Source organism: Ochotona princeps, chromosome 16 (assembly GCF_030435755.1).
Source record: "Ochotona princeps isolate mOchPri1 chromosome 16, mOchPri1.hap1, whole genome shotgun sequence".
Classification (NCBI taxonomy): domain Eukaryota; kingdom Metazoa; phylum Chordata; class Mammalia; order Lagomorpha; family Ochotonidae; genus Ochotona; species Ochotona princeps.
In genome coordinates, this window is record NC_080847.1 from 43,055,898 (window position 1) to 43,068,645 (window position 12,748).

Below are 12,748 nucleotides of genomic sequence, written 5' to 3' on the forward strand. Positions count from 1 at the left end.
TTCCACAGAGGGGGCTGCCAGAAGCTCTTAGTGGAAAAGCTTCCTGCAGTTTGGATGGCAGCTTCCAGCAGGAAAAAAAAAAAAGAAAAAACCCTCAGGGAAGCTGCGTTTTTCCATGGTCTGTGGCTTGGCTGACTCAGCTTCTGCCCTTCCCTGAGTCACGAGCTTTTCCTCTTGTTTTGGAGGCGCAGGGCCCTCCGCCCCAGGCTCCTGGCTTCTGGGAAGGAGCAGGCAGCTGGAGCCCCAGACCTTGCGCTGCCACGGGGGTTTTCCCAGCTTCCACCCAGACCTTGAGAATGTCTGAGCTGGAGGGAAGGCACAGGATGAGACGGAGACCACAGTGGATCCTGCAGCAGCAAAGCAAGGCTGAGAGGGGCATCCTGGCTCCAAGACCAAGAGGTGTGTGTCCTCGCGCTGGCTTCCCAGAGGCACCAAAGCCCCTTTCCTGCAGGCTGCTCTGGGCCAGGCACTGTGCCGGGTGCTAAGATGTCACCTAAACAAGGCCCAGGGGGCTGGCCTCCTCCCAAGTCTGACGGGCAGCTGCACCCCAGGCCAGGGCCGCCTGCAGCCCTCCTCCCCGCAGTCAGCCACAGGTGGTCCTCACTGACCGCCCTAGCCATGGCTCTGCCCCTGGGAGCCCAGCCCTGGACCGTCTTAAGTTCAAATGCTCCTGAAACTGGGGGCCTGAGAGTGGGTGGAGCAGGCCCAGGGGAAGCAGAGAGGACAGTGGGGAGCACTGTGGATGGGAGATCGCAGCCCCATCACAGCGAGACAGCCCCAGGTGGGGACAAGGACTAGTAACATCATCAAATGCTCTGATGTAACGGAGCGGAGAACTCTGCGCATAAGCGGACTCTCCCAGTAAAAAAGCTCACAGCAGTGATATTTTTCAGTGTTGAAACACCTTGAAGGGTCAAACATCCTGTCACAGAGGTCAGTTTTGGCTCAAGAGCCGCCTGCCAGGCTGTGGCTTCTGCGGGATGCCCAGCAAACACTGGCCTTGCTGAGGAGGGGAAGGATGGCAGGGAACACTGGCTTTCTAAGGCCACTGCTGGTGACCCTCTGGCTTGCCTGTCACCTCCACCCTTCCTCTTTCTCCTGGCTTCCTCTACTCTCTCTCTCTCCCCTCCCCCTACTGCCTTCCCTCCTCAGCCCAGGCCTGGCTCCACTCCACTCAGGCTGGGCGAGGCACCTCCCTAGCTGAGCTCCCTTCTCCGTCCGCGCCCCACCCCCCACAGCCCCTCCCACCACCTAGAAGAACAGACCTTCCAGCAACAGCCCTGAAGCCAGGCTGGGAACTTCTGGGGAGTAAACAGGTGGTCAGGTGAGGTCTGCTGAGTTGGAAGCCCCTGCAAGGCCCCATGGAACACCAGCCTCGTACCCACTTTCCAGGATGTGTCTGCCTCACCTGTTCTAAGGAGGAAGATGCTATGAAACAGGGCTGTGCACCTCCGCATGGGGTGACACCAGCCCCCTGCTCACAGAACAGGCTGGCGACTGGGAGGGGTGATCTTCTCAGACCCCGGCTGGAGGTGCTGCCAGGGGCCCTCTCTCTCCCCAGTCCCGCCTTTGGAAGTGGGCTCCTCTGGGTATTTCTCTGAGTGGGCAACCTATGTTCACGCATGAGCACGTGTCATGTGTATACTCATTTTCTCACTTTTTAAAAAAGATATGTTACCATTTTGTGTACCCTACAGCACGCCTGCCCTTAGAATGCAAGTCAAGAGCCCGGAGGTGAGGCCCTGTGTGGTGGTGCGGCACCAGCATCCCTCATGGGGCACTGGTTCGTGTCCCGGCTGCTCCACTTCTTCTCCAGCTCCCTGCTTATGGCCTGAGAAAACAATGGAGGACAGCTCATGTCCTTGGGACCCTGCCCCCACGTGAGAGACCTGGAAGAAGCTCCTGACTCCTGGTTTCAGATCAGCTCAGCTCTGGCAATTGCAGCCATTTGGGAAGTGAATCAGCAGATGGAAGCTCTCTCTCTTTCTCCCCCTCTCTTTCAAGTAAATAAAATTAAATAAATAAATAAATAAATAAATAAATAAATAAATTTTAAAAAGAAGCCTGGTGTAGAGATTAACACACCCAGCTCCCCCTCAGACTGAGCTGGGGCCAGTTCTTCCTCCTCCTGACCTCTGACCCGGCCCCACCTAGCCCAGCAGGTGCTGCGCTGGCAGGAGCCAACCCCTTCTTCCAAGAAGGCTCTGTCGAACCTGGGAAACAGTTTCAACACAACGGACTGGCAGTGCTGACCTGAAAGTAAAGCAATGAGCAGGAACCCCACCTGCAGAACCCCGCCTGTGGAAGGGGATGCCTCAGAGACTAGGGGAGGGGGCCTGGTCAGGGGGACGGAGCTGTGAGGGGGCTGTGAGGAGAGACCGGGCTCTGAGCGGCCAGGGAAGCTTTTCCCAGGCCGAGTCAGGCGTGCAAAGGCGCAAGGGTGGGGGAGCCTTGTTTGAGGAACAGGAAGCAGTCCGTGGGAGGAGGCCGAGCGAGGCTGGACCAGCCCTCCCGGGGGTCTAGGGCCTTCCTTTCAAGACAGCAGGGGACACAGAAGGCGATGCCTGGCTAGCAGTGCGGACTGGGGGGGTGGGTCCCTCTCTCCTTCAGTGTATATACGTACTTTCGCACTATAAATTGGAAATTTAAGTGGCGCTGCGTTTCCATACTGAGATTGCTAATCTCCTGGGCTGCAGAGCCTCCCAACTGGCCCCAGGCAGATTCCAGAGGCGGGGTGGCTGCAGGGAAGGGCGGGGAGGAGCCTCGAACCGTCGGTCCCCGTCCAGGGGTCCCGAGCAATCCCCGCCCCGCGCAGCCTTCCCCGGGGCGGACGCCCGCGCACATTTCTGGGGACCCGAGGCGACTCCGCCCGCTGCGCTCCAGGGCCCCGATTGGCACAGCCGCCCATCGGAGGGCGTGTCGGCGGGGGTTGGAACGCGGCGGCGAGGGCGGCGCGAGGCCGGGCCGAGGCGGGGCTGCGGGACGCGGCGGCCGGTGGACAGCTGGGGGACGGCTGGAGGACCGAGGGCTGGGCTGCCGAGTGCGAGTGGACGGCTGGACGGGGAGGTAAGTGGCTGCGCAGCGCCCCGGCCGGGCGGCGGGGAGCGGGCGGGATGCCTCCCTTGGAGCCCCGCAACTCCCCGAAGCCAGGGGCTGTCTCTTCCCAGGGGTTCCATGGCGCGCGGGGCGCGGCAGTTTGGGCTGGGCTCGGGCCTCCGACGGGACCAGAAAGGCTGAGAAAGACGCTCACTGCTGGCCTGAAGAGCAAGCGAGCGGGCGGGGAGAGCAGGTGGGGAACTGGGGCGAGGCGCGGCCTCCAGGAGTGAAGGGACTAGGGTCGCCAGGAGCGCTGAGTCTGCAGGCTGATCTCTGCACGCCGTGGGGGCAGCGACGGCCCGGGGAGTGTGGCATCCCGCTACGATGGAGATCTAGCTCCCTGGTCCCTGGGTGCGGGAGATGGGGACCGGTCAGCTGCACTCCCCACGGAGCCCCTGCCTTGTTCTCCGTGGGGCCGCCCGGCGCCAGAGCCCTCGCGTGTGACCTGGGAACTGTCCAGGTGCGCTGAGGGTGCACGGAGAGCAGGCCTGGAACCGCCTAACTTTGCTTTCCACAATCCTTAAGTGCAGGGGCTGACAAGCCACCTTGGTAGGAGGCTAGGTGGCAAATACTGAGCTTTGAGTCCCTCTGAAACCCGATCCCCACAGCCACAGGCACCGGGCTGTTCGGGGCAGTAGCAGAGAGGGTCAGAGGCCAGGAGGCAGGGGCCCAGGCGCCCTGTGCAGCCGGAAACGATTCCCAGCGGGCCCCTGGGTCCGTGTAAGCTGAGAGGTGAGTGACTGCGGGCTGCACACGTCAGCCCTCAGCCCTGCCAAGACTCGGCAGCAGGCAGCCCTGCTGAGCTAAAGAACCTGCCCGCCTGCCCCGGGGGAGGGGGAAGTGGGTGCAGGGCCTGCGGGGTAGGGGGAAGTCTGCGCTGGGGGGAGCCAAGGAGTCTACCTTGGGGCCACACTCCTAAGCTCGCCCCTGAGTTTTTCTGATTCTCTGGTTGGGAACAGCTTTCAGCAGCTAGTGGTATTACAGCTGGGACCTGGGTGGTGAGGGTGATGGTGATGGTGGCGACGTGGGTGGTGGTAAATGAGGTAATAGAGGTCACGTGTTTTCACAGGTGTCAGGTGGCGGTCAGCAAACAGAGGTTTTATTTCCTGCCTTAAGTGTCTTATTACTGGGCCCTTCCAGGAAACACAGGGGATGCCTCCCAGGAGGGAGGACCTCTTGGATCCTGGCGCTTGGAGGAAACTCAGGCAGTTGCCTTGACTTTTGCAAATCCTGCAACCTGACCCCTTGCTCCGACCTCCTGGGCTCCTTCCCCTGTGGCTTGTGGGGGTCCTGAGGGCCAGAATGCCCACCCTGTGAGACCACGGGTCTGCATGGCCAGCTCCTTTGCTGTATTCACGGTGGGGTGAGGTCACTCCCTCCCAAAGCCTTTGACCTCCACCCCTGACCGGCCGTAGGGAAGCTACTGCCATTCAGGCTCCTGACTGGAGGGCGTGGGCCTGCCTGGGCCTGGGTCTGGCTGACTGCTGTAATCCAGCGCTTAGCATGGTGTCTGGCACACACTAGGACTGCAGTAAATGTTGGGAGGTGGAGTCCGACAGGCAAGGGGGAGTGTGGGCCTGGTTGGAGCCAGGATCACCGCATGGAGGGTCGGGGGTGGGCGGTCATGGAGGCCAGGGGAAGTCCAAATGGTCAGGGACCCTGACCTCCTCTGTGGCCTTGGTCAGGTACACCCCTCCCTGAGGAGCAGCATGCCACAGGGACAGTGTCCGCGGCTTCTCAGGGTGGACCACTAAGCATTTTCCAGCGTGGAGTGATGTGGCTGGCGCCGAGTAAGCCCTCTCCGTAAAGGGCTGGACAGGGCTTTGCACGGCTGGTGTCCTCACACAGCTGCTTTAGCAGAGCCAGGAGTACCTGGTATGAATCACACGTCACACCTTGGCTGCTGCCTGGTGCCCCAGGGCCCCAGCAGCCACCCTGGCATTCTCAGAATGTGGCTGCCCCGCTCTGTACTTGCCTGTCCTGGGTGAGGAGGAGTCACCCCTCTGGGGAGAGCAGTGTGAGCAGAATGTCTGACTCAGAGCTGCCCTGTTTACAAGGAAAACCTTCAGGCCGTGTCAGGCCAGGCTGTGAACTGCCGGTCCCCTCAGGAGTATGAGGGGATGCTGTGTGCCCAGGCCCCTAGCCAATCCGGGACCCTCGGAAGGCTCTAGAAGAAAAGGCCTGCTGAGGAGCGCTCTGTGTGCAGCGCCCCTCCCAGCCTAGAACCCTCCCCTCACCACCACAAACCAGAAATCTTGGCAATGGCCCTTAGGACCTAGAGCAGGGATATCAGTCTCAGCGGGGTTAGAGCAACATCGGGCCTGTGTGGGGTGCTCTGTGCCCCCTGCAAGGGCCCTGGAGATTGTGCTGGAAGCTCAGGCCTAGCCCCCCCATCCACTGCTCTTCCTTGCTGGGTACTGCTGTCATGGCTGTCTCCATGGGGGCACCTGTCGGAGGTGGACCTGGCAGGCTGGGCTCCGAGCTCCCCACGCCCCGGGGAACTGGAGGAGGTCTCCTGCTGCCTGAGCATGGTTCTCGGCTCCCCATCATGCTTGACTTCACTCTGTGGCTGCGGGGTGTGGTTTGCATCCAGTTCTGCCAGCATCCACACCTCTGTTCAGCACACAGATGTGCTGGAGCAACTTGTGGCCCGCCCTCCTCGGGCTCCTGCATCTGCTGGGGGTGCCCTCCTCCAGCTCCTGCGTCTGCTGGGGGTGCCTGCCCTCCTTGGGCTCCTGCGTCTGCTGGGGGTGCCTGCCCTCCTCAGGGCTCCTGCGTCTGCTGGGGGTGCCTGCCCTCCTTGGGCTCCTGCGTCTGCTGGGGGTGCCTGCCCTCCTTGGGCTCCTGCGTCTGCTGGGGGTGCCCGTCCTCCTCGGGCTCCTGCATCTGCTGGGGGTGCCTGCTGGGCCCAGCCAGCCGTCCCATCAAGAGTCTGCTCCACTGTGACAGCCCAGAATCTGGCCCAGATCCCACCCTGTACTTTTGTTCTTTTGTGGACTTGAAGAAAGAAAAGAAGCGTAGGATCCCACTTCCCAGAAATGAGTATTAGGATTCATACATTTGCTTCCCCCTTTTTCTGTTTTATTGAAGTGTTATATATTTATTTTGATTTTTATTTAAAAGGCAGAGAGAGAGAGAGAGGCTGTCGCTGGCTCCTTCCCAAGATGCCCGCGATGGGCAGGACTTGGAGCCTAGAACTCACATGGGTAGCCGGGATTCAGGTGCTGAAGCCCTCGTCTGCTGCCTCCCAGGGTGTGCGCTGCAGGAAGCTGGACCTGGAAGCAGAGCCACAGGGCATCCCAGATGGCATCTTGATCGCTGAGCCCAACACCCACCCCGTCCTTGTTCTAATAGCAGGTGCAACCTTGCAGATAAAATGGGAGTCCTGCTTGAGCCCCCCAGTGCTGGTCACATCTAGGTCCCCGTCCTGAGGCTGTTTCTTAGGACTTGAGTTTGTGTGAATCGTATCCTTTTGTTCAATCATTTATCCACTTGTAACTGTGCCTACAACCCAGTGGTGCCAAATATATCTCCTTGTTGTGAAGTGGGTCTCTTGGACTTTTCCATCTTGCAGAACTAGAACCCTGGGTCCATTAAAAACTCCCTGTTGTCCTCTCCAGCCCCGGTCCTGACAATCACCATTCTGTGTTCTTTCCCTGGGAATTTGCCCGTTTTTAAATCTATCCCACGTGAGTGGGGCCACTTCAATATTTGTCCTCTTGGGGCTGGCTGTTTTACTGAAAGTGACACATCCATGTTGGAGCAGTGTCAGAATTTCCTTCCTTCTTAAAACTGGATGATATTCCATGGTGAATGTTATATGGGGTTACACAGAAGAGATCCCCGGTTCACTGCACAAATGACTCCAGTGGCCAGAGCTGGGCCCCGCCAAAGGAGTGCTCTCAGCCTTCTTGGCTCTACACCCACTGTGGAACAGTGAGATTGCACCTCCCTGTTGTTTTCAGCTGGACCATTTGCCAGCCCACCAACAAGGCACAGGCCTTCTAGTTTCCTGACACTTGGTATTGTCTGTTTTGATAGTGTCATGCTGGTGGGAGTGAGGCTCACTGCTCTCACATCATGGCAATCACAGGTACAGTTTTTAAGTATTACGCTGTTTCTGCCTAGATGGTGTCACGTCGTTCTGCAGGTACCTCCTCGCACTCAGCCTTTGCCGCTGCCCCATCCTGACCCAGGCACTGCACTACTGAGTGACCCTGGCCTTGTGTCACAGGCACTTCAGTTGTTCCTGCCACATACTGAGGACTCCAGGACAGTCCCCCAGACCATCCCAGGGCATGGATGTCATTCTGGTTTTGGTAGGTAGCTGATCAACCACAGAGCCGGTGAGCAGTCGTGGCAGGAGGCCCAGGACTCTCACTGACGATCCTTGAGGTTGGCCACACACAGTAGACCACACCCGGCAACCGCAAAGCAGTGCTCCTTATGGTAGGTGCTGTAGGCCACGCTTCTTGTGACCTGATGAGCCAAGTGCTGCGTGACCCAAGGGGCTCCACACTTCTGTCAATGCACTCCATCCCTGCACTGAGTCCTGCCCTGCCTTCCAACGGTGGCGTGGTGACCCAGAAACACAGAATGTGACGTGAGCTCGGTTGGAGGCGTACTGTTTGTGCCTGAACACATGGGTGCCAAATGCCTGTGGCTAACTCAGCTCTCACCTGCCTCTTCTGCATATGCAAAGCTGAGTTGTGTGTACTTGGTAGGCCCTTGGGAGCCTTCGAAAGGTTCCTTCACCAGCCAATTGTGAAGTATCTAGTGTAGGATTGACAGTCACAGCAAGCACAGTGGCTTAAGCCACCACTTGCAGTACCAGCATCCCAGTTAGGTTTGAGTCCCAGCCACCAGAAGATGATCCAGGTGGGTTCCTGCACCCTCATGGAAGACCCAGATGGAGCTCCTGGCTTTATTCTGGTCCAGCCCTGACTGTTGTGGCCATTTGGGGGATGAAGCAGGATGGACAATTTTCTCTGCCTCTCTCTTTCTTTCTGTCTCCCCCTATCATCTTGCCTTTCAAATAAATAAATCTTTTAAAGAAAATAATCAGTGGTAGAGCCTAAACAAGCGAAGACTTCTATTGTGCTCAGAGTTGACTGGGCAATACAAGACCATCAAGCATACGATGAAAGACAAGGCATTGCTGAATTCCAGGGTTTCCATTATGGCCCAGTATGTTGAAGCCACTGTCTGCAGTGCCAGCATCCCTTATGGGCACTGGTTCAAGTCCCAGCTGCTCTACTTCTCATCCAGCTCCCTGCTAATACACCAGGGAAAGCAATGGAAGATGGTCCCCCATGGGTCCCTGCCACCCACATGGGAGACAGGGATGGAGTTCTAGACTCCTGGCTGCTTCAGCCTGGCCATTGGGACCATTGACAAGTACATCAGTGGATGGAAGATCTCTTTCTCTGCAACTTTTCAGATAAACAAATAAATCATTTTGTAAAAGAGAATACCCAATCCTGATAAGTGCCATATACCCTACTACCAATTTCTGCATTGCCAGGTGAATGAGGCAAATGATGCATGGCTGTGTTCCAGAAAAACTGTGTAAAAGCAGGTTGTGGGCCAGTTAGGGACCTCAGATCATAGTTTGATTGAGAGCAGACAGTTTGCTGGGATGTAGAGCTAAAGATGTGGGCACTCGGGCAGGGGTGGTTGAGTGCTGGAAGCTGAGGAGCGAGATTACAAGATGAGCCCTAGGCTGGGACTTTGAACGAGTGATGGAGAAGCTGAGAAGAGCTGTACTGGGAGAGACCTGGGCTGAGTGTGCGGCATGTGCTGCGAGCAGGTGGGCAGTGGCCGTCTGCATCTGGAGCTCAGTGGAGAGGCAGTATGGAGTACTGACAGCATGCTGGTGGTCTTGAGAGCCGTGAGCCTGTGTGTGGACAGAGCAGAGAGCAGCCTGGAGTGTGGTCTGAAGCCACCAGCCTGGAGTGCTTAGAGCATCATCCAGGGCCGGCATGGTGTGATGGATGAGAGAACTGGTGACGAGTCGGGGATGTGGACACTGCGTTGCCTGGCACACGCTGCTCTGCTACCTACATTAACATCCAGGCTGAGGGGTGGGCTCACAGCGCCCAAGAGAGCAGCTGACGGGGGCTGGAGGCTCTCAGCATCCCAGCTTCCCTGCTCCTTCGCTAGGCAGTACTGAAGCGAGGTCAGCCTCGGCTCCCTGTGCACCCCCAACCCTGTCCCCAGGATGGGCTCTCTGCTGCCCAGCTGGCCTGTTCACATTATCCTGTGTCCGCGCATCCCTGTCCAACATTCTTGGGTGGAGCACCTCCCTTTGCCTCCCAGTAACTCCTCCATTCTGCGGAAAGGTCGGCTTCTGGAGCAGTGGGTGTTGGTGACTGGGCAGGCTTGCCGCGGCACACCGGAGTCATGAATGGGCTGTGGGGTTTGGCCGTTAGTGAGGTGGGTGGGTGATGTGATTCTGAGCTCCTGGGAAAGCTGACACCGCTTTGTGTGCTCCTGCAGCCCAGCCATGGTGGACCACTTGGTGAACACGGAGATCAACAGCCAGCGGATCGCAGCGGTGGAGAGCTGCTTTGGGGCGTCGGGGCAGCCGCTGGCCCTGCCAGGCCGGGTGCTGCTGGGCGAGGGTGTGCTGACCAAGGAGTGCCGCAAGAAGGCCAAGCCCCGCATCTTCTTCCTCTTCAATGACATTCTGGTCTACGGCAGCATCGTGCTCAACAAGCGCAAGTACCGCAGTCAGCACATCATCCCCCTGGAGGAGGTGACCCTGGAGCCGCTGCCCGAGACCCTGCAGGCCAAGAACCGCTGGATGATCAAGACAGCCAAGAAGTCCTTCGTGGTGTCGGCCGCCTCCACCACGGAGCGCCAGGAGTGGATCAGTCACATTGAGGAGTGCGTGCGGCGGCAGCTGCTGGCCACGGGCCGTCAACCCACCACGGAGCACGCAGCCCCCTGGATCCCTGACAAGGCCACGGACATCTGCATGCGCTGCACGCACACGCGCTTCTCGGCCCTCACCCGGCGCCACCACTGCCGCAAGTGCGGCTTCGTGGTCTGCGCCGAATGCTCCCGGGAGCGCTTCCTGCTGCCGCGCCTCTCGCCCAAGCCCCTGCGCGTGTGCAGCCTCTGCTACCGCGAGCTGGCCGCCCAGAAGCTGAAGGAGGAGGCGGAGGAGCAGGGCCAGGGGTCCCCCGGACAGCTGGCCCAGCGAGCTGGAGCCCTTTACGGGGCGTCCAGTGGCGACGATGATGACTCGGAGGAGGACAAGGAGAGCAGCGGGGACAGCGACTGGCCCAGCCATGTGGAGTTTTACACCTCGGGCGTGTCCTGGTCGGCCTTCCACAGCTGACCCATGCCTGCAGAGCTCCAGTGCTCAGGCCTGTGAAGCCGCCCCCTGGTGGCTGGTGCAGCGTGGGGGGAGGAGTTGGGGGAGGGCTTCTTGCTCTCAGAGTTCTCAGTGCCTTTGTGCTGGACGCCCGTGTCCTTCTCAGCGTGCTAAAGGGAATCACCCTCCCATTGAGCAAGCCCCAAAGACAGAGGCTCTTGGAAACAGGCACCTGCTCAGCTGTATAGGTGCCAGACAAGCCCTAGAATTAAACAACCTAGGTGTCCTGGACATTCAGGGATCCCCAGAGGTGTTCAGAGTGCAGAAGGAAGATAAGATGGAAGTGAGGCTCCACTCCTTGCTGAGACTGGGAAAAGCCCACCACCCCTGCTGGTGCCTACCGCTGAAGGCTGGGCCCTGCCAGGCTAGGCAAGAGGCTGCACATAGGCATGTGGGAGAATGTGTGCTGGAGGTACCCACTGGGCCCAGGGGCACAGCCTGAGCAGGACTCTGCCCTGTCTCCTGTCTGCAGGTACCAGGTGTGCACAGCCCTTTGTCCTGCTCTCAGCTCTGGCCCCAGCCGAGAAAGCCACCTCCTGTTAGGGCCCTTTGGACAAGGACAGAAACCACACCTAGACTGACAGGCAGTGCAAAAAAAAGTTGATCAGCTGGTGAGGCTGCATAGTCGGGGGGTGTCCTTGCTGCAGACACAGCTCAGCCCAAGCTGGGAGCTGCCGGCAGCCCAGCCGAGGCAGACGCCCATCCAGCGCCTGCTCCGGGCTCCTCCAGGACATGGCCATGCTGGCTGCCCTGAGCGCCCCCACATGTGCAGCCCTGCTCACTTGGCTGCAGGCGACCTAAATGATAGAATAGAAGGAACAAGGAGCCGTTTGTCTGAGCGAGCCTGGCCCTGGGGGTGGAGCCTCGGAGTGCAGAGGTCGTTCTGGGAGCAGCAACCGGCCTTGCTCAGCTACGCGTGTGCTGGAGCGGAGCTTGAGTGCCTGCCACCTGCCAGACCAGGCTCCCGGGCACCTCCCCATCCTCAGAGCACCGTGGGGTTACGGCCAGCTGGAAGTGGTGACTTGGGAGCTGGTCGGGCAGAGCATCCTCCCCTTTGCACATGCAGAGCCTGGAGGGCCAGGTTGGAGGACAGAGTTCTGGGAACTGCTGCTGCGGCCACCATTCACCACAGATGGCCCTTGGGATGGCAAGGCCTGTGGACTGGGACCAGCTCCTGGGGGGGGGAGGCGGGAGCCGGTGGATGTGGGGAGGGGGTCAGCTGTCTCAAAGAAGCATGCGATTGTTTACTTTGTCTCCTTGGCCTCACTGAGCCGCACAGACTGGTTCTGCCTGGGCAGAGGGCACAGACTGGACAGGTCATGGGGCGAGTGGCCACTTCCCGAAGAATGATCTGGTGGTGAATGATTTGGGTGGTGACCCAGCAGATGGAAGATCTCTGAATCTCCCTGTCTCTCACTCTGTCAAATAAATCAGTCTGAAAGAATGAGCTTGTGGCTGCACAGAAGGCTGGAGCAGGGGGACTGGATGGTGGGCCTGTGGTGGGCAGCAAGTCCTGTCTGTCGCTGGCATCCACAAGGGGACTGGGGCTGCCTCGGGGACACATCTGCCTGCTGTGTGTGAAGTGGGAACTTGGCTGCCCGCCCTCCCGTCCTGTCCTGCCGCTGGTCAGCAGGCGCTGACCCTCTCAGATGATAGCAGTGTACCAGGAAGCAAGCTGACTGCTCTGCCTGGGCCACTGTGGGAGGCTGAGTGACAAGCATGAGGGACCTGCTGGGGATTGGGACCTTAGGGCTTGAAGCGTGAGGCCCCACCTGCTCACAGAGCAGGCAGCGTCAGCCAGGCAGGTCCCTACCTGGGCTATTAGACCATCCCTCCAGCAGTGAGGATGATGGCGGCCACAGCTGGGCTGCCCTGAGAGCTGCAGCTGTCCCACCCACCTCAATGCCAGGCACCAGTCATCCTGCTCAGGTGGGGAAGGTCACCTGGGACTCTAAGCATGCTTTTAGTTAAGGCCAAGCAGCTGCCCTTTGCTCCTGGCCATGGCTCTGCACACTGGGGGAGGCCGGGAGGCCCTAGGGCCCAGCTGGCTGCAGATGTCCCCTCTGCCCAGCAGGGGGTCTTGCGTCTGACAGAGGCACTGGGCCTGCTGAGCCTCGTCCAAGCCCTCAAGCTCTTGCCTCAGGCTTGGTTTGCAACGCCTGGCAAGGGCACAGGAACCAGCTGTCCTGCCAGCCAGGTGCTCTGTCCACTTGCCTTGAGTCTCCTGATGGTGCCCAGACTGCACATCCCTGCCCAAAGTACATGCTTCCT

The 12,748-nt window shown here is 59.4% G+C and overlaps 1 protein-coding gene across 2 annotated transcripts; it reads left to right on the forward strand.

The window, feature by feature from the left end:
• Positions 1-223: 223 nt before the first annotated feature.
• On the forward strand, positions 224-11,830 carry PLEKHF1 (pleckstrin homology and FYVE domain containing 1). Of its 2 annotated transcripts, none has more exons than XM_058674736.1 (2): positions 224-399; positions 9,595-11,830. In XM_058674736.1, exon 2 carries the CDS (start codon positions 9,602-9,604, stop codon positions 10,439-10,441), a length of 840 nt encoding a protein of 279 aa, XP_058530719.1. In that variant the 5' UTR covers positions 224-399; positions 9,595-9,601; the 3' UTR covers positions 10,442-11,830. The 2 variants fall into 2 exon arrangements, with proteins under 2 accessions (XP_058530719.1, XP_058530718.1); XM_058674735.1 differs by lacking the exon at positions 224-399 and adding an exon at positions 2,846-3,066.
• Positions 11,831-12,748: the final 918 nt, after the last annotated feature.